The 22,012-nt window shown below is 34.7% G+C and overlaps 1 protein-coding gene across 2 annotated transcripts in view; it reads right to left on the bottom strand.

Moving 5' to 3' along the window:
• MAMDC2 (MAM domain containing 2) overlaps positions 1-22,012 on the bottom strand; it is a 225,624-nt gene that overhangs the window by 29,305 nt on the left and 174,307 nt on the right. Inside the window, exons 10-11 of one of the 2 annotated variants that reach the window (XM_031943610.1) lie at positions 4,699-4,792; positions 1,672-1,820 (exon numbers count right to left, since the gene is read on the bottom strand). In XM_031943610.1, coding sequence (XP_031799470.1) covers positions 1,672-1,820; positions 4,699-4,792 — 243 coding nt within the window. Of the gene's footprint in view, positions 1-1,667; positions 1,821-4,698; positions 4,793-22,012 lie in introns of both variants that reach the window. The other variant, XM_031943604.1, reaches the window with a different exon arrangement.

The following is a 22,012-nucleotide window of genomic DNA, read 5'->3' as shown; positions in this document are numbered from 1 at the left end:
CACTGCTGGATCAAAGGGTATGTACAGTTTGATAACTTTTTGAGCATAGTTCCAAATTGCTCTCCAGAAAGGCTGGATGTATTCACAATTCTACCAACAATGTATTATTGTCCCTGTTTTCCCACATCCCCTCAAACATTCCGTATTATCTTTCCCTGTCATTCTAGCCAATCTGACAAGTGTGTAGTGGTATCTCAGAGTTGTCTTAATTTGAATTTCTTTGATTAATAATGACTTGGAGAATTATCTGCATTTTCACAGAAGACCTCTAGACTAACTAAAGATTCATCAAAAGCTGAAATTTTAAATACTGAAGAAGATAGGAAAGAGACAGAAAAAACATTTTGAGATAAGAGGGCATTTGTTCTTTCAGGCAGACTGGATTTGTAGTCTGAGATACTGAGTTTAAGTCTTTATTCTTTCACCTTTTACTTGTGTGACTTTGGGCTTAATATCTCTGGGTTTCAGTTTTCTCAATTATAAAATGAGGCACTTAGACTAAGATCAGGGGTTCATAGCATAGGATTTCTAAACTTGCTTTAAAACTACTTAAATAATTGTATTTCAAAATTTATCTCCCTTTGTAGTTCTATATATTTTAAAAAATATTTTGAGAAGGGGTCCATAGGTTTCATCAGACTGCCAAACGTTTCAATGACACAATAAATATTAAGATTGAACCAGATATGTCTCTGAGGACCCTTCTAATTTTAAATCTATGATTATATGAAAACTACCTAACCTATACATACAAATAATGTATATATATACACATACATATATGTATGCAAGCACATATAAACATATGAACATGTAGAAGATGTTATATGGTCATATAAAGTTTTGAGTCCCATCTCTAAGAGATATCCTGCTCATTCCTATTCCCTTACCCATGCTCACAATGGAATGCCTTCCCCACAAATTCTACCCTTATATTAAAGCTCAGTTAAAATCCTATTTAAAATCCTCCCTGACTACCCAGTCCTCATTGATCCTTTTCCTGAATTGCTAATACAGCCTCTAATATACTCTTCAATCTCCTATTTAATAATGTTCTATTTTCTGTGGTTGCTTAGCTATGTTAGTAGTTCTTTCCCCCATTAGATTCCTTGTTCTATGAGAGCAAAAAGCCTATTGAATATTCTATTGAATAATCAAAGGCTTAAAAATAAGGAAAAGTAAGATCTAGGATAGAAAGTTCATCTTCCCCAAATGACAAGAAGGAAAGAAGGAAGGAAGGAAGGAAAGAAGTTTGAGAAGGAAGTCTGTTTAGCACCATAGTAAATGGTAAATGCTATTTTAAGCCTGCACAGTAAATGACCTAACATGTTAAGTCTCATTCATCCCATGTATAGTTAACACATGTATATTGAGATCTATTTTTATAGATTTTTTAAAATAGCGAGTCCCATATATAATTAACAGATGCTTGAGTTCCATATATAAATGTTGAGTTCCATAAAGAATTAACACGTGTATGTTGAGTCCTATATAGAATTTGTACATGAGTGGATTTGTAGGTATCTAATGCACAATATATAGATGACCAGTCATGATCTCTAAGTGATGCTTGGATAGCTCAGAGAACACTATTTGGAAAGATTTTCTTTAAAGAACATCACATAGCTTCCTTCTGCTCAGAAAGTTCAACATGAAGTTTAACTCACCTACCCCAGTAGTGTGATCCCCTTTTGGACCTGTGTAGGATGTAGGTGTTTCTCCTCTCCTTCGATGCCAGCTGCTCCGGTTTCTTCTTTCTTGAGTAAATGTACATTCATCTTGCTCAAAAGTGCACTCCCCTGGTGGGGGTGGAATCAACTCTGTAAGGAAACAACAGGGTCTGTGACTGCTTCAGCTAATTTCCATAAATGTGTTCAAATGTCTATAGTATGAGATCAATTTATATGTGCAGCAAAATGATATTGAATGCACATGGTTAGGGAACTATTATTATTAGGGAGCATTTATACAACTGTCTAGAAAGCAATATATTCCTTATATATGTGGTAGAATGCTGTATACTTCTCCCCATACATGCAAATGTATACATATATAAAATAATTTATAATGCATTTGAATACCTTTCTTTCTATTTCAGAGCACAGATGGGACTCAACAATATTTGACTGGTGAGCCATGCTTACCAAATGTTACATGCTATTATAAATATTGTTTTTGTTGTTGTTACCTACAGATGCTTTTAAGATTATGTGGCAACATGTAGTAAAAGTTCTCACCAAAGTTTGAAATGAATCCTGATTATTTTCTTTGGCGATAAGGATTCAAATGTGTAGAATACAAATTGAAGGAGGGTCGATAGGGTCTGCAGGGAACATTAGTACTCGAGGAGTTGGAATAGATTGTTTTCATGATTCCTGGCCCATTTTCCAAGGTTAGCTGGATTCTATACCTTATGTACTATCTACTACATATACTATATGGGAAAAGGTGATAAGAATAACAACAATAATAATAACTAGCTATTTGCATAGTGCTTTATGATTTACAAAGTACTTCATGAATATTATCTAATTTTATTCTCATAGCAACTCTAGGAATAGATGCATTCACATTTCACATATGAGACAATTGAGGCAAACACAGGTTAAATGACTTGTTTAGGGTCACACAACTGGCAAGTGTTTGTGACTAAATTTGAACTCAGCCCTTCTTGACTTGCAGTGCAATATTCTATTCATTTCATGGTTAAGAGATAATTCAGAAAAGAAGACACTGAAAAATATGATTAAGGTCAAAGTTAAGAGAGAGAAGGTAGATTATAAACTACAATTCTGCTTAGTGAAACACAAAAACTGGATATTTTCTTTTCTGACTTCTTAGCATCTCCTTTCTCTTTCTGATTGTAGTGGTGCTTTTCCAAATCCAGATTTTGAGTGTTTTTATCTAAAACATATTCAGAATCTTCTTAAAATGCTATGTAATTTTGGCATTCCTTTTGTTTTCCCAAGGTGCAGGTATGAGTTATTTTATTTTGAATTGTATTTGGCTGATACAGTCCAATGGTCTTCATTGAAGTGCATATTATTTTCGTGTGCAATAGAAAGCCTAATATTCAGCCTGCTAGAATTATTTTCATCAATAATCTTAGGTGACCCTAGTCAATAACTTGGGTCCTAGCTTCCTCAGTGGTAAAATGAAAGATTGTTCATTTTTTCTGCTCTCACTCTCTGATTAAAATTCCCCCAGTAGATGTGTGGGGATGTGTATAAGTGTCTCTACTTATATAGACATATATGTATAGCATATGACATATACATATTTTAAAAGCAAGACCTATGACTACAAATTCAGTGCTTTTTATCCTATATGATGGGCTCAGGCAACTGTCCTTAATTTTTGTATTTGTATTTGTACCATGTTTAGCATGGTACCTAGCATATTTTAGTCACTCAGCAAGCATTTATTAAGTGCTTACTATATTGCAGGTACTATGCTAAGTTAGGGGGATAGAAAGAAAGGCAGCCTATTGGTTGAATGCAAGTGGCAAAAAGATCTTATGACTGAAAAGATATAACAGTCTCAGTATTGTACAAAAACTTATGAAATCTTGTAATACCCAAAGAAGGTCAGTAGAATGCTGGGTGGATCCTCAAGGGAGGATTTATGGAAGGAACAAAGGAAGACTTTGAATACTGAACTGGCAGTTAGAAGACTGGATTTGAATACTTACTGTTATTTATCATCTTTGTGATATTGGGTATGTCATTTAACCTCTCTAGATTCCTGTTTCCTTCTCTAAAGAATGAGATTGGACTAGAAGGCGTCTGGGATTCTTCCAGCCTCAAATCTATGATACAACTTTATGATCCTCTGGGGGCACTTAGGTGGGTAGAACACTGGTCTTGGAATCAGGAAATTCAAATCCTGCTTTAGACAATTGCAAACTATGTAACCCTGTGTAAGTTACTGACCCCTGTTTACCTCAGTTTCCTTATCTGCAAAATAAGCTGGAGCATGGCAAACAACTCCCAGTATCTCTGCCAAGAAAACTCCAAATTGAGTTATGAAGTGTTAGACACAACCAAAATAACTGAACAGCATGATCCTTTGATATGGCCAAGTATGGACTGAGAAACCAAAGATGAATTATGATGATCTGGATTAGTGGAGGGAATACTCACACCAAAGAGATCAGAGTTTCCACAAAGGTTTTTGAGTTACTATTATATATTTACTTTGATGTGTTTTAGAAATTTATATTTTAGAAATACACACACACACACACACACATATATATGGAGAGAAATGTGATTAAAAAATGTGGATGGTGATATGAACCTAGATGTATGGAAAAGGCTAGTCACATGACAAGATTAGGGGATGATGGCCTCTGTTCTATACTGGTGCACACAACATTTGAGAAAAATACATAGGAAGGCCTCCATTGATTGGCATCTAAGTGAAGGATATATGAAAGAATATGGACAAGAAACTGACAACATAAGAAAGCACAAATGAGCTATAGTTTGTACTCTTTAGTGAATATAATAGTGTAAAATGTCTCCTTTCATACAAGTTAGGAAATAGCACTGGCATAGAAATGGTATAATGAGTTTCTGAAAATAAATTATGTTTCCCACTCATATTCTTAATATGACTAAGACACAAGAAGAGAAATGAAAAGTAGAAGGTATGGAATAGAACTGTCTAGAGAACAGAAATGACCATAAGTCTTACCAGTAAATCGGCAGTTTCCCAGATGTACTGTTATATCATCAAGGGCTACAAGGCCACAGTCCCAAAAGCTTTTACACCAACTCATGAAAACAACCTGTAATTTACAAGCACAAATATCCATGAATTCTGTTGTCTAAGATACCGAAATGTGACTACCTGAGGATTTTATTACAGTATTAGAAGAGTTTAAACTATAGTGAAAATCATGTCTTGACTGTTGTAAATGGCATAGTAATGAGTGTATGACCATGGAAAGAGGGAGGTTTTTTTTTTTCACCTTCCAAACATATTTACCTTCATAATTATGCTTCAATTAAGTCTAATAGTTAAGCTAGTTTATGTTCACTGTTACATATTATAACTAAATCCTAATTAGTGCAAATATGAATCCCATGAAATGGTCACATTATTTGAATTTATATTACATATTTTCATTGGGCTGGAAACAGTCACCATGCTTTACATGATTACAATTTTGAATAGTGCTAATGATAACTTCATGGGACTCCTTATTAATTTGCAATAGGGATACAGCTGTATATGACACTGGAGGAAGTTAGGTAAGAGAGGTAACAGATGGTAGGGAAAAGGCAATTGACAATTAAAAATATATCCCAGACAATCCACAAAGTAGTCAATGAAAAACTAACTTTTCTGTTGGCCTTTTTTCCAAGGATTTTTAGACAAATATTGATTTTTGAAAAGTATATTCTCACACACACTTTATTCATCCTGTGCACATCTCTCCTGATCTTGCTATCAGGGACATTCTTTGTTTTCAAAAATAAAAATCTGTGTCTGGAGATAGAACCTCTTGATTTAAAAGTCCAAATGCAAGATACATATTTTTAATGTTATAGGTGATTGCAAATTTATCTGTTACAATTTGTTAAATTCATTGTGTTGAAGAGAGAAGCACCTTCCCTTAGGCTATTTTTAAAGCCAATTTTTCACATGCAGAATGATGGAAGAGCCCTCTCCAAAAATGAATATGAGCTGACAGTAGCTATTCAGTCCTGTAAGTCATTCTCTGAATAAAAATAAAACAAAAAGAAAGGAAGAAACAGCAGAATTTAAAAGATGGTCCCATTATTATTTCCAAGCTTAAATACAGCTTGCCTTTTCTGGTGAGTCCTTTTACTCATCAATAATTAGGTCCTTTAGGACCTAGATGCTTAAAAAAATAAAATTGAGTGCTTAAAATTTAGATGAATATTTATAACCAAGACTTGATTTGCAATTACTAAAAATACACAAGTCTTAGACCAAGAGTTTAAGGAATCAAGAGTTTCACCCAAGAGTTGCTTTTCCCCCTTAAGACTATGATTGAATTTTCTGCATTCAATAATTTAAGACTATAAGGACAGTTAGGGATTCTAATAAACTTCTTCAATATATCCAAATATATCAATTCACTGGTGTGGGGTCCATCATTCTCCCACTCCTATACCCTACAAAAGCTGGTTATATCCTTGGAATTCCATAGAGTAATAGTTTTATAAGTCATTGTGCTCATTAAGAACATTGTTAACTGGTGGTTATACTTCTGGTGATGCTTTTCACTGATTTTAGCTAACGTGGTTCTCAGAATAGGCAATCAGTCAATAAACAAAAGGCACTAAGTTTTGGGGATGCAAAAAAAATAAGAAAAGGCACTTTGCTTAATGCTGAGGATACAAAAAAAAGAAAAAATAATCCTTGCCTTCAAGGAGTTTATATTCTAATGGTAGGAACAACAAGCAAACAAATATGTGTATATATGTGTGCATGTATATATGTATACATATATGTACACATATGTATGTGTGTGTATCTATATCTATATCTATATATACATATATGTGTATGTAGTGGGAAAAAGCTATATATAGGATAAAAAGCAAATTTTCCTTTAGAAGGTGGGATTTTACCCGGGAAGCCAGGGAAGCCAGAAAGTAGTGATGAGGAGGGAAAAGCATTCGAGGAATATAGGATAAACAGAGGAAATGCCTAGAACCAAGAGATGGGGTATCTTGTTCATGAAAGAGCAAGGAAGGCAATGTCACCAGACTGAAGAGTATGTGATAGAGTATAAGATGTAAGAAGAGTACAAAGGTGGTGGTGGCAGTGGAGGGTTGGTTATAAAGGACTCTGAATGACAGAGGATTTGTATTTAATAATGGAAGTAGTAGGAAACCACTTTAATGTTTTGTGTGTGTGTGTGTGTGTGTGTGTGTGTGTGTGTGTGTGTGACAGAGAGATAGAGAAAGACACACAGAGAGACACAGAGACAGACAGAGACAGACAGAGGGAGGGTCAGATCTGTAAGTGTGGATGCAGAAAACTTCATCAGAACCTATGTCAAAGTCTTAAAAAAATTTTTTTTTGATAGAGCCAGTTATCTTTTACATTTTGTTGGCACAGGCTTTCAGAACATAAGGTTAATTCCATGCCATGATCAGCATGGCATAAAATGGCATTAAGAATATATAATCATATAACAATGATTATGATGATAACTTAGCATTTGTGTGGAACATTAAGATTTTCAAAGTACTTTCCTTATGTTTTACTTACGTGATTCTTATGATAATTCTGTGAGGTATTATTGTCCCTATTTTACTGAGAAGAAAACTGAGCTGCATCTAGAAGGAACCTCTAATTTAATTTATAACCATAGCTATTGTTCTATTTTAAAAATATATTCATTTATTGAGAGGTAGCACAGTATAACCATTTAGAGGGTTTGCTGGATTCAAGTGCCAGCTCTGACATATATTGGTTGTGTGACCTTGGACAAGTAACTTAACCTCTCAATGCCAAAGACAATTCTGTAAGATTCTTAAGTTGTAGAGAAGGTATTGATATGCATTGGTAGAAAGATTTTTCACATTAAGAGGGCCCCACACCAATAAAATTAATTACAAACCTGTTCCTACCCACTGTTAACAACTGAATAAAAATTTTCTGGGCTATAATTCATTAAATTAATTATTATAAAAAAATGATGGTTTAAAAAATCGTTTTAACAGTTGTGTTGATTGAAAACTGATGGACAAGGTTTAGTCTTGGAGGCTAATAGAACCACATCATTGCTCTCAGATTTTTTTCTTTGAGAATATAATAATCTGACCCATTTTAGTTCACTAAGGGGTATTAGACTCCACTCATGCAAACAATCTATGATTTTCAATCAAAGTATTTAGACATAAAATATTTGTTTAGAACCATATTAAACAAAAGGATCAGTATCACAGTTACCATAGTGATATATGTACATTGGGCAGATTATAGATTTTAAGCCAAAGGCATTATTAGGTTTCAATGACTGACAATGACTTCTATGTCTTTGGGCAAATTCTTATGTGTGCCTCGGTTTCCTGAAAAATGAGGGAATAATACCCATTTGACCTTCACAGTCTGTGATCCTTTAAAGCATTGGAAATAATCTGGTTCCTGTCTAGATGAGTGCTTACCATTTTCCAATCATAATGCTGAGGTTTTAGTCCCTAGTACTCAAAATACTGATTGGAAAAATATGAGGGAAAAATCTCAGTAGATTGGTTAGCAAGGTGTAAACTGGCTTTACCTTGGCTTGTCCTTTGCCACCATCTTTAACTTTGGGATCCTGTTCCTACTGCCAGTGCCAGATCTATAGTTCCTGGATTTCAGCATAATTTTACATTTTTGGTCCTGGCTTGGATACTTCTAGATACTTGTCTTTCATGTCATGATTACTGCATATTAAAGCTAATTTTCATCATTATCATATCCTAGCAGTTTCATCTTCCTCCAACCTTATTGTTCTTTCTTCCTGCCATGCCTGAACAGTAATCTTTTCTTTTGAGTCTTTGGCCCGTGGAATTCTGAGAATTGTAGATTTTTTCCTAAAATTGTCAAATGTGATGCATTACAAAGTGAATATGGTCTTTTTTCCTTTCCTTTTCGCAGTTAGGTGGCACAAAATCTGGAGTCAGGAAGACTTGAGTTCAAATTCTGCCTCAGACATATTAAGCTACATGACCTTACACAAGTCACTTAATTTTTTTTGTGCTTCAATTTCCTCATCTATAAAATAAGATCCATCTTATAGGGATATTATAATGATCAAATGGGTTAACATATGCAAAGTGCTTTCTAAAGCATTTAAATGCTCATTATTATAAAGTCATTTAAATGCTCACTACCATTATTACTATTGTTATTATTTTGCTCATGCCCCTCGAAAAAAGGATGGAGAAAATGATAGGAAGAAATGTTTTACCATCTGTCAGTTCTCACACTTGTCAGCTACTAAGTATAAATCCAATTTTAGACTTCACAATTAGTGATAATTGATGAAGCCTTTTTTCCTTTAGTCTTAGAGCTTTCTTAGTTTCTTGGTTCAATTATGTTATCTATATTATATTGTCCAAAAGCAAGGTCTTTGTTATGTAGATTACACAATTTGTAACATATTCATTTATGAAACAAACAAAAAAACATACCATATACACAAACATACAGAATAACCCTGTGTTCCAAGAAATCTTATGGTAGAAAATGTGATAGATAAAAACAGCAACTGTATAAACAGATGTTCCACCAGTAACCATCTTCTAGTTCTTTCCTCACTTTATTTAGGCATTGCCAATGAATCTTTGTTGGCCAAACTAAATACAAGGAAATGGAAAAATACCACTAGCACAACACCAGGTATGACTTATCTATATGTGCTTAACAAAAAAGTGTATTAATGATTCTTTCTAAAAGATAATAAACACACTAATTTATAGACCACTTCTAAACAGTGGCTATGAGCCTTCAATTTAAGATCATTCTGTTACCATTGCATATTTTTGGCACTGAATGCCATTTAAAGAAATGCATAAATAAGGCTAGCTTGTTTAATTAATATAATTCCATCCCTGCCTTCTCTTTGCAATTTGGTGCTGTTGATGCCATTCTCGCATATCTTTGGAGGATCTTCATATTGCATTACATAGCATTCTTGAGGTGGCAAATCATTTTAAATGACTGGGCCTGGCTGAAGCCTGATGAAAGGAAAGGATTCCTCCATATTCTGGGAAAATATGGCTATGGCCAAGAAGGATTTAGCCTTAGGCTAAATCCTTATTTATTGTATTTTTGATAAAATACATTTTATTTCCATTTACTATGGTTTTTCAAAATTTGATTCTGTTCTGTTCTGAAGTTTTGAATTTGGTTCCCAAGAAGTAAGTGACCTTTAACTTCACACAAAACTTGAAGTTTTATACTAATTGAATATAAATTTAACTTCTGTCAGAACAGAAGTGAGTGCAAGTTAATTGAATATAAATTTACCAAAAGGGCTTGTGCTTTAAAAAGGCTCTGCATTCAGCTGTTTAGTAGACTACTTTTAGAAAAAGAATAATAATTTAATATAGTTTATATGTAAGTTCAAAATTCCCATGAATTGGAGGAATGTATATATAATCTGTTAAGTATAATACAGATTTTTTTTCTTGTTGTTATTGTTGTTGCATAATCAAGACTTCAATGAAATGCATATGCAAAACAGGACTTTACCACATATAATGAACATTACTCAAATTCCCAAAATTAAATGCTAATAGTATCAGATATGAATATAAGAATATTAAATGCATGTTGGTGGAGTTGTGAACAAATCCAATCATTCTGGAGAGCAATCTGGAATTATGCCTCAAAAGTTATCAGACTGTGCATACCCTTTCATCCAGCAGTGTTACTACTGGGCTTATATCCCAAAGAGATACTAAAGAAGGGAAAGGGACCTGTATGTGCCAAAATGTTTGTGGCAGCCCTGTTTGTAGTGACTAGAAACTGGAAAATGAATGGATGCCCATCAATTGAAGAATGGTTGGGTAAATTGTGGTATAGGAATGTTATAGAATATTATTGTTCTGTAAGAAATGACCAGCAGGATGAATACAGAGAGGCTTGGAAAGTCTTATATGAACTGATGCTGAGTGAAATGAGCAGAACCAGGAGATCATTATACACTTCAACAACAATACTGTATGAGGATGTATTCTGATGGAAGTGGATTTCTTCCACAAAGAGAAGATCTAATTCAGTTCCAATTGATCAATAATGGACAGAATCTGCTACACCCAGAGAAGGAACACTGGGAAATGAATGTGGACTTCTTGCATTTTTATTTTTCTTCCCGGGTTATTTTTGCCTTCTGAATCCAATTTTTCCTGTGCAACAAGAGAACTGTTTGGTTCTGCACACATATATTGTATCTAGGATATACTATAACATATTTAACATGTATAAGACTGCTTGCCATGTAGGGGAGGGGGTGGAGGGAGGGAAGGGAAAAGTCAGAACAGAAATGAGTGCAAGGGACAAATGTTGTTAAAAAATTACCCATGCATATGTAATGTCAATAAAAAGTTATTATAATAATAAAAGAATATTAAATGCAGTGATATCTGATTATAGGTCATCTTAATGTCTATAGCTGATCATGTCTACAGCTCTTATATTAGAACTCACTCTGAACTCTATGAACTGTTTTCATTAGGATAACAAATAACAACATTAAATAATAATATTCTCTCACTAAAACAGACACAACCAAAGTTGTGGTGGTAGAATGCAGGAGTAATACAGAGTTCAACAAATAAAAGAATAGTGATTTGGTTGGTAGCACAGGTCCTAGCACATAGTATGTTTTCATGTGGTCCTCTCTCTCCATCCCAACATTTATATATATATATATATATATATATATATATATATATATATATATCTTACAAATGCTTTATAAATGTTTGCCATTGTTATTTTTTTTAAAGCAGGAAAAATTTATTTTATATTCTTGCAAGAATGGGTGCCTAGGTTAGTAGTTGTTTGTCATTGTTATTATTATTATTATTATAAATTCTTCCACCAAAACAAGTCACAATGATCTTTTAGATAAGTTTTAAGGAATTGCCTGAGACTTCAAGAAGTTATGGCTGGCCACACAGACAGTATCATAGCCAGGGTTTGAACGCAATCCTTCTGGATTTCAAGTCTAGCAATTTATATTCTTTGCCAAGCTTTCTGTCTGAAGAGTAATTAAGATCATAGAATCATGATTTTAGAGTTAGAAGGGACACTAGAGGTCAACTAGACAAATTCTCTCATACAGATGGGGAAGAGAAGGACCCTTTTAGATTATGGATTTCAATGCCTTTCTCTCACAAAAACCATTTACCAGAAGAACAAATATTAAAACGAATTAATTTAAATGGCTCTGCTTCTTACTTTACCTATGCTCCTTAATGTGGCTGCCTGTTCTAATTAATAAAACAAAAAACAAAATGTGAATACTTGGAAATAAGTAAAGAAATAACAGTAAAATAAAGTTAAATAATTTTTAAAATGATGACTATCCCCTAGACAGTTGTTTATTTTGTAGAGTTGCATGCCTTATTTGACTTCAAAACCTAGCTTTATATTTTCCTAATCTACTTGTTTCTAAGGGTGTAATGGGCCAGAATTCTGGAGAAATGTACTTGAAACAAGGATTCTTACAGGGTGTTTACTCAGTGGAATTGATAAAACAATGATTATCTAGTTTAGCATGTGAGTTCTCTAGTTCAGTATGATTGATTTAATCATACAACAAATAATGGTCCCCTAGTGATATGATTGGTTTATACTCAGTATACTGTAATGATGTAATTATGATAGAGCATATAAACTGGGACAAACTCAGTCAGAGACAGACTCAGAGAAGACAGAGGACTGGAGGCTGGAGCTCAAGCTCTTGGACTGAGGGAGACTTCAAGACAGAGACCGTTATAATGGCTCTCCTGCTTTCACCACTGAGACCAAGTCCCTCCAGAAAGCTAGCCAGGCCCCAAGTGAAGGAGACAAACTGTGAAGGAGATAATAAAGAATTTGGACTTTATCCCTGGTATTCTCGTGGTGATTACTCAGCTGAAACGAAGACTGGTCTAAAGACCTCTAGAAAGCTAACCAGGACTTCCGGCCAAGATGGCGGTGAGGAGGCACACAGCTGTGTAAGCTCCACGTTTTCTCTCAGAATCCATCTCATTACAAGCCTCTGAATTAATGCCTGACTGAAAAAAAACCCACAATCAGTTACCAAGAGAAGACATCCTTGAGATTCGCCAGGAAAGGTCTGTTTTTGCTCGAGGGCGGGATGGTTTTAGATTGGACACAGGCTGAGGGCAGACAGTGGCAGCGAGAGCCCGGCAGGCAGCTCACAGCCGAGCAGACCAGAGGGGGTTGGGGTGTGATCTCAGCCGTCTCTGCCGGGAGAGCTTCACCACAGGATTGGATACTTTGCTCTGGAAGCAAGTCAGTAGCCCAGCAGAGAAGCTAAAAACACCGGAGGTGAAGAATACAACCCAAATAGCTGGAGTTCCTTGGGACCAGCCACCCCTCCCCCACAGCATCTCAGCATGCTCTCAGAGTCTCAGAGCGCAGGCGCAGCATGGTCCTGCTAGTGCCTCGCTGCTGCCCCCGCAGTCTGTAGAGGAAGCTCGGTAACGCCACCCAGCCCCTCCCCAAAAAAGCAGATTCCATTTGTGTTTTTTTTTTTTTCCTTTTTTTCTTTGCTAGTTTGTCTCTGATTCTTCTCTGACAAAATGAGCAAAAAGTTAAAAAGGACTTTAACGATTGACAGCTTTTATACAGACAGAGAACAGACTCTAAACCCTGAGGAGACTAAAAACAGATTATCTCCAGCTGAATCCCCAGAGGAGGAGATCATCTGTTCCTCAGCACAGATGAATCTCATAGAAGAAATTAAAAAGGCTCTCACAAGAGAGCTAGAAGAAAATGGGAAAAGAGAGGAGGCTTGGCAAGAGAGTCTGGAGAAGTCATCCCACCTCACTTAAAGACAGAATGGATAAAGAAATCAAAATCCTTGAAAAATAGGATTAGTGAACTGAAACAGAACATAGCTCACTAAAGAATAAATGGGCGAAATGGAAAAACATTCCATAGAACAAATTGGACAATTAGAAAAAGATATAAAAAAAGTGAGTGAAGAAAACACTTCACTGAAAATAAGAATAGAACAAATGGAATTGAATGACTCGAGGAGACAAGAAGAATCAGTCAAGCAAGACCAAAAAAAACCAAACAATGGAGAAAAATGTGAAATACCTTCTGGGGAAAACAACAGACCTGGAAAACGGGTCTAGGAGAGACAATCTGAGAATCATTGGACTCCCAGAAAAATACGATGAAAAAAAGAGCCTGGACACTATTTTCCAGGAAATTATCAAAGAGAACTGCCCAGAAGTCATAGAAACAGAGGGTAAAAGAGACATTGAAAGGATTCACCGATCACCCACTGAAAGGGATCCTAAAATCAAAACACCAAGAAATATAGTGGCCAAATGCCAGAACCCTCAAAATGCCAAAAAATACTCCAAGTGGCTAGAAAAACCCAATTCAAATATAGAGGAGCCACAATAAGGATCACTCAAGATCTAGCAGCATCCACATTAAAAGATCAAGGGCCTGAATATGATATTCCAAGGCTAAGGAACTCAGTATGCAAACCAAAATAACTTACCCAGCCAGAATGAGCATCTTTTTCCAGGGAAGAAGATGGTCATTCAACGAAATAAGTGAATTTCACCTATTTTTGGTGAAAAAAACAGAACTTAACAAGAAGTTTGATCTGCAAATATAGAACTCAAGAAAAACCTAAAAAGGTAAAAAGACATCTTGGGAACTATATTTATGCTATAAAGATGTATAAAAAATACATGTATACCTTGTTCTAGAAATCAGAGGTGGAAAGGACATTGTATCAGAAAAAGGGTAAAGTGGGGGTACCAATCTCACAAAGAGGCAAAGGAAACCCATTATATCTGAGAGAAAGAATGGAAGGGGATGAATATGTGGGTATTTTACTGCCATAAGAATTGACTTTAAGAGAAAAATGTTAGGCATATTCATATATGGGAAACTCTCCCATCTCATTGAAAAGTGAGAAGGGAAAAGTGAAAAGGGAAGGAATAAGCTAAGCAGAAGGGAATACAGAAACTGAGGAGGGAAAGAGTAAAGATAGGGGAGGAACTCTGAGGTGGGAGGAGGGATATAAAAGGGAGGGCTGTGAGGAAGCAATGGGCTCAAGTTTAATACTGGGAAGGGGTAAGGGGAAAGAAGGGAGAAAAGCATAAATAGGGGTTAATAAGATGGCAAGTAATACAGAATTGGTAATTTTAACCATAAATGTAATGGGGTAAACCCCATAAAGAGGAAGGATTAGCAGAATGGATTAAAAGCCAGAATCCTACAATATGTTGCTTACAGGAAACACACCTGAAGCAGGAGATACATGCAGAATAAAGGTAAAAGGATGGAGCAAAATCTACTATGCTTCAGGTGAAGTCAAAAAGCAGGGGTAGCCATCCTGATCTCAGATCACAAAAAAAAATTGATCTAATTAAAAGAGATAAGGAAGGGCACTATATCTTTAAAGGGTAGCATAAATAATGAAGCAATATCAATATTAAATATATATGCACCAAGTGGTGTAGCATCTAAATTTTAAAAGAGAAATTAATAGGAGCTGCAAGAAGAAATAGATAGCAAAACTATAATAGTGGGAGATCTCAACCTTGCACTTCAGAATTAGATAAATCAAATCACAAATAAATAAGAAAGAAGTCAAAGAGGTAAATAGAATACTAGAAAAGTTAGATATGATAGACCCTGGAGAAAATGAAATGGAGACAGAAAGGAGTACACTTTCTTTCAGCAGTTCATGGAACCTATACAAAAATAGACCATATATTAGGACATAAAACCTCAAACTCAAAATGCAGTAAGGCAGAAATAGTGAATGCATTCTTTCAGACCACGATGAAATAAAATTACACTCAACAAAAAGCCAGGGAAAGTAGACCAAAAAATAATTGAAACTAAATAATTATACTAAAGAATGATTGGGTGAAACAGCAAATCATAGACATAATTAATAACTTCACCAAGCAAATGACAATAATGAGACATCATATCAAAATGTGTGGGATGCAGCCAAAGCGGTAATAAGGGGAAATTTCATATCTCTAGAGGCTTACTTGCATAAAGCAGACAAAGAGAAGGTCAATGAATTGGGCTTACAACTAAAAATGCTAGAAAAGGAACAAATTAAAACCCCCAGTCAACACTAAACTTGAAATTCTAAAAATAAAAGGAGAGATCAATAAAATTGAAAGTAAAAAAAAAACTATTGAATTAATTAATAAACTAAGAGTTGGTTCTGAAAAACCAACAAAATAGACAAACCCTTTAGTAAATCTGATTAAAAAGGAAAGAGGAAAATCACATTGTTAGTCTTAAAATGAAAAGGGAGAACTCATACCAATGAATAAGAAATTAGAGCAATAATTAGGAATTACTTTGCCCAACTTTATGGCAAAATTGACAACTTAAAATGAAATGGAAGAATACCTTTCAAAATATAGCTTGCCCAGATTAACAGAGAAGAAAAATCCTAAACAGTCCCATCTTGAAAAAGAAATAGAACAAGCTACTAACCAACTCCCTAAGAAAAATCCCCAGGACCAGATGGATTTACATGAATTCTACCAAACATTTAAAGAACAATTAACCCAAAGCTATATAAACTATTTGAAAAATAGGACTGAAGGAGTCCTACCAAACTCCTTTTACGACACAGACATGGTACTGATACCTAAACCAGGTAGGCTGAAAACAGAGAAAGAAAATTATAGACCAATCTCTTTAATGAACATCGATGCTAAAATCTTAAATAAAATATTAGCAAAAGATTACAGAAAATCATCCACAGGATAATACACTATGATCAAGTAGGATTTATACCAGTAATGCAGGGCTGGTTCAATATTAGGAAAACTATTAGCATAATTGACTATATCAATAAGCAAACTAACAAAAACCATATGATCATCTCAATAGATGCAGAAAAAGCATTTGATAAAATCCAACATCCATTCCTAATAAAAACACTTGAGAGTATAGGAATAAATGGACTTTTTCTTAAAATAGTCAGGAGAATATATTAAAACTATCAGTAAGCATCATGTGCAATGGCGAAAACTGGAATCTTTCCATAAGATCTGGAGTGAAGCAAGGTGCCCACTGTCACCATTACTATTCAATATTGATTAGAAACACTAGCCTCGCAATAAGAGTCGAGAAAGAGATTAAAGGAACAGAATAGGCAGTAGGAACCAAACTATCACTCTTGCACATGATATGATGGTATACTTAGAGAACCCTAGAGATTCTAAAAATAGCTATTAGAAATAATCCATAACTTTAGAAAATTGGGTTATAAATAAACCTCATAAATCCTCAGCATTTTTATACATCACCAACAAAATCCAACAGCAAGAGATACAAAGAGAAATTCCATTCAGAATAACTGTTGACAGATAAAATATTTGGAATCTATCTACCAAAGGAAAGTCAGGAATTATATGAGCTAAATTACAAAAACTCTCCACACAAATAAAGTCAGACTTAAACAATTGGAAAATATCAAGTGCTCCTTGGATAGGTCGAGCAAATATAATAAAGATGACAATACTCCCTAAACTAATCTATTTATTTAGTGCTATACCAATCAGACTTCCAAGAAAATATTTTAATGATCTAAAAAAATAACAACAAAATTCATATGGAATAATAAAAGGTCAAGAATCTCAAAAGAATTAATGAAAAAAATCAAATGAAGGTGGCTATTAAACTGACCTAAAACTATTATTAAAAGAGCAGTCACAAAACCATTTGGTATTGGCTAAGAAATAGATTAGTTGATCAATGGAACAGGTTAGGTTCACAAGACAGAATAGTCAACTATAGCAATTTAGTGTTTGACAAACCCAAAGATCCTCACTTTTGGGATAAGAATTCATTATTTGACAAAAACTGCTGGGATAACTGAAAATTAGTATGGCAGAAATTAGGCATGGACTCACACTTAACAACGATACCAAGATAAGATCAAATGGGTCCATGGATTTGACATAAAGAACGAGATTATAAACAAATTGAGGAACATAGGATATTTATCTCAGACTTGTGGAAGAGGAACAAATTTGTGACTAAAGACTAACTAGAGACCATTATTGATCACAAAATAGAAAATTTTGATTACATCAAATTAAAAGCTTTGTACAAACAAAACTAATGTAAACAAGATTAGAAGGGAAGCAACAAACTGGGAAAACATTTCACAGTTAAAGGTTCTGATAAAGGCCTCATTTCCAAAATATATAGAGAGCTGACTTAATTTATAAGAAACCAAGCCATTCTCCAATTGATAAATGGTCAAAGGATATGAACAGACAATTTCAGATGATGAAATTAAAATCAATACCACTCATATGAAAGTGTTCCAAATCATTATTAATCAGAGAAATGCAAATTAAGACAACGCTGAGATACACTACACACCTGTCAGATTGGCTAAGATGACAGGAAAAAATAATGATGAGTGTTGGAGGGATTGCAAACTGGGACACTGATACATTGTTGGTGGAGCTGTGAACGAATCCAAACCATTCTGGAGAGCAATATGGAATTATGCCCAAAAAGTTATCAAACTGTGCATACCTTGACCCAGCCGTGTTTCTATTGGCTTATACCCCAAGGAGATACTAAAGAAGGAAAGGGACCTTAAATGTGCAAAATGTTTGTGGCAGCCCTTTTGTAGTGGCTAGAAGCTGGAAATGAGTGGCTGCCCATCAATTGAGAATGGTTGGGTAAATTGTGGTATATGAATGTTATGGAATATTATTGTTCTGTAAGAAATGACCAGCAAGATGAATACAGAGAAGCTTGGAGAGACTTACATGAACTGATGCTAAGTGAAATGAGCAGAACCAAGAGATCATTATATATGTCAACAACGATACTGTATGAAGATGTAATTTGATGGAAGCGGATGTCTTTGACAAAGAGACCTAATTTAGTTTCAATTGATCAATGATGGACAGAAACAGCTACACCCAAAGGAAAAAAAAAACACTGGGAAATGAAAGAAACTGTTTGCATTTTTGTTTTTCTTCCCGGCTTACTTTCTACCTTCTGAATCCAATTCTCCTGTGCAACAAGAAAACTGTTTGGATCTGACACATACATTGTATCTAGGATATACTAGGACATATTCAACATATATAGGACTGCTTGCCATCTAGGGAGGGTGGAGGTGGGAGGGAAAATCGGAACAGAAGTGAGTGCAAGGGATAATGTTGTAAAAAAAAAAATTACCCATGCATGGATTCTGTCAATAAAAAGTTACTATAAAAAAAAAAAAAAGAAAGCTAACCAGAACATTACATAAAGGAAGCAATGTGGTAAAGTGCTTGGTTTGGAATCGGGAAAACCTTCATTGAAATCTCATCTTTGATTATTCCTAGTGTCTTCTCTGATATTCACAAAACTAAGATTTACCTGCTTATTAGCTAAAATAAATTCTCTGAAGAGAAGTAGGAGGGAACTATATGGATTTAAGGGCCATTATATTACCCTTGAGCTGAAAATGAGCTAATAATTGCAAAAAAGGTATTAATAAAGAGACAGCTCATTAGTATAGAAGAGAGAGCACAGGACTTGGAATCAGGATGGCCAAAGTTTAAATCCTGCTTCAGCTACTTAGCATTATATGACTTTCAACAAGTCATAACTTCTTGCTGTCTTAGTTTCCTTATTTGTAAAATAGTGATAATAATAGCATCCTCTCCAGAGAACAGTTAGAAGGAACAAATGAAATAACAAATACAAAAGGCTTTGTAAATCTTCAAGCACTATATGAGTTATTATTATGAAAAGGGAATTAAATCCTCCTCAGATTTCATTTTGCTCTCCTTTAGAAAAGGACGTTTTACTGTAATGTTCTCTTGTTGGGTTTTCTTGGGGACTCTGGGAGCAGCTTTCCTTTCAGTTCAATAATCACCACAAGTGCAGCCAGGTGTTAAAGTCCAAATCCTTTATTATCTATTTCAAAGTCCTATCTCCTTCACTTGGGGCTCGTCTAGTTTTCTGAAGGCCTTCCGGAGTCTTGGTTTCAGTGGAGAAGCAAAGGAGGAGAGCCTGCCACCAAGGTGATATGAGATGGGATGAATCTGTTTGAGTCCAAGGGCTTGTGCTCCAGCCTTCTGTCCTCTTGTCTCTGAATGAACCTAGTTCATTCAGCTGAGTTTATCTGAGCTTATATGCTCTCTCATCATAGGTGTGAATCTTGTAGAACTATATTAAGTAGTAAGTACATGTACTGAACTAGAGAACTTATTAAGCACCTTGCTAAACAATCATTGTCTTTATCAATTCCACTGGCTTAACACCTTGTAAGAATCCTTGTTATAGAGTTCTGACCCATAACAATTTACTATCTGAAATAATGTTTTGGTAGTATAGTACACAAAAGAATTGACCTCATGTTTTAAGAACTGATTTTTTTCCAGAGTGATGTGTGTAAGGGTTTGTAAAAGAGATATGTTAAGTTTATGATGAAGCCTACTAACACAATTTTAATTGTATCCACTGAGGAGTGGACTATGACTTTACTGAAACCAGCCAAAGCTACTTCTTCCTGAGAACATGTGATTGAGCAAATGTGTCTAAAACTGATTTTTATCTCCCAACACAATTACCTCTCTCTTTTTTTTACATGCTCAAATTCAATAATAACAAAACTTAAAAACAAAAATCACCACAAAACCCAAATACCTAATTTTATTGTGGTTTGGAAGGAGGAGGCCTTGATTTGAACTCAGGATCTCTGTTCAGAACTTAACTAAGCTTATTATTACTTGTGATCTTCAAATACTTGACTTCTCTGATTCTCAATTTTCTTACTATAAAATGAGGAAGTAGGACTACATCAGGGGTTTTTAATCTAAGGATTATAAACTTATTTTTTGCTGAGGCTTTTGGGGGGTTAAGTGACTTGCCCAGGTTCACACAGCTAGGAAGTATTAAGTGTCTGAGGTCACATTTGAACTCAGGTCCTCCTGACTTCAGGGCTGGTGCTCTATCCACTGTGCCACCTAGCTTCCCCACTATAAACTTATTTAAGTATAATATTTTAATAATGATTTCAAAATAAATGGTTTTCTTTTTAATCCTATGTATTTTACTTTATGCATTTAAAAACAATATTCTGAGCAGTTCATAAATTTCACTAGACTGCCAAAGAAATCCATGACTCAAAAATAATTTTATTAAGTTCTCTAGGACAAGATGATATCTAGGTTGCCTTCTAACTCTCAGTTCTATAATCTGTGAAAACCTTTCAACTACTGAAGATTTGCTTAACACACTGGCAGAAAGGGTTTTTCTTGGTATAATTCCTCTTTTTCAATTAGCTAGAAATGATATAGCCACAAATCCATCATTGAACAGCTAACAAGGCAGAGATTCTTGATTTCAATTCACTAGATTTCAATTGAATTTTTAAAATACTTTTCAAAGTGAGCTTAAGGATCCCTTAAACACTGTTGATAATTATTTTCTGTTTAGGTTATGAATGTTTCACAGCAATGTCTCTAGTTATGTTTCATTATCCAGGCTGAGCAGCTATTTTTCACCACTCAAATTTCTGTATGAAGGGAAAGTTTTCAGAAAAGGACATTAATTTTTAGATGGGAACAATTCCAACTCACATGCCAGAAAGTTCAGATGTTCACAAAACAAACAATGTTAAAAACCCGAATCCCTTGACAATTTACCAAACAGTTTGATTCTGAGTTACTTTTAGTTCTCCTCCCAATGAGATTACACATCTTTTAAAAACACATGTTCAGGAAAGAACTTGATTCCATTGACTGTTGACTTCAGAGAATAATTCTTTAGGAAATTACTATAATCTATCCAGTAAAAAAGTTCAGTGTCTTATAATTAAGACATTATTGACACAAACAGTTGCAGTCTATACTATCCATTTTGAGAATATTCACTTAACTATTTAAACATAAATGCATAAATGAAGATAAAATAAAACCATAAAAGATAACAAAATATAAGAATCCAGTATTTATAGCTATGGAGTTTGTGTTTTCATGAAACTAATGCTAGGCAGAATTGAAGATATTTAAAATAAAAAGTCCAAATTTCTCCATGTTTTCAATGGCAAGGATGTATTTTTAGAAACAGCAGTTAAATTGTAATAATATGCCTTTTACAAATGGATATTTGGTTTCCGTGTACCACAGAAGGCAATTTGAGGATTTGTTTTAAAAATAGATTTTTAGCTGACCAGTGCTTAATTTGGTTATGCCTTTCCTTTCTTCCTTGGTGCATCTGGTTTAGTTCAACTTTTAGCTTTGAAAAGCAACAAAAATTGGTCAGCTTCCAG

Source organism: Sarcophilus harrisii, chromosome 1 (assembly GCF_902635505.1).
Source record: "Sarcophilus harrisii chromosome 1, mSarHar1.11, whole genome shotgun sequence".
In the NCBI taxonomy this organism is placed as follows: Eukaryota; Metazoa; Chordata; class Mammalia; order Dasyuromorphia; family Dasyuridae; genus Sarcophilus; species Sarcophilus harrisii.
The sequence above is the reverse complement of the archived record's forward strand: the minus strand, read 5'-3'. Positions and strand labels throughout refer to the sequence as shown.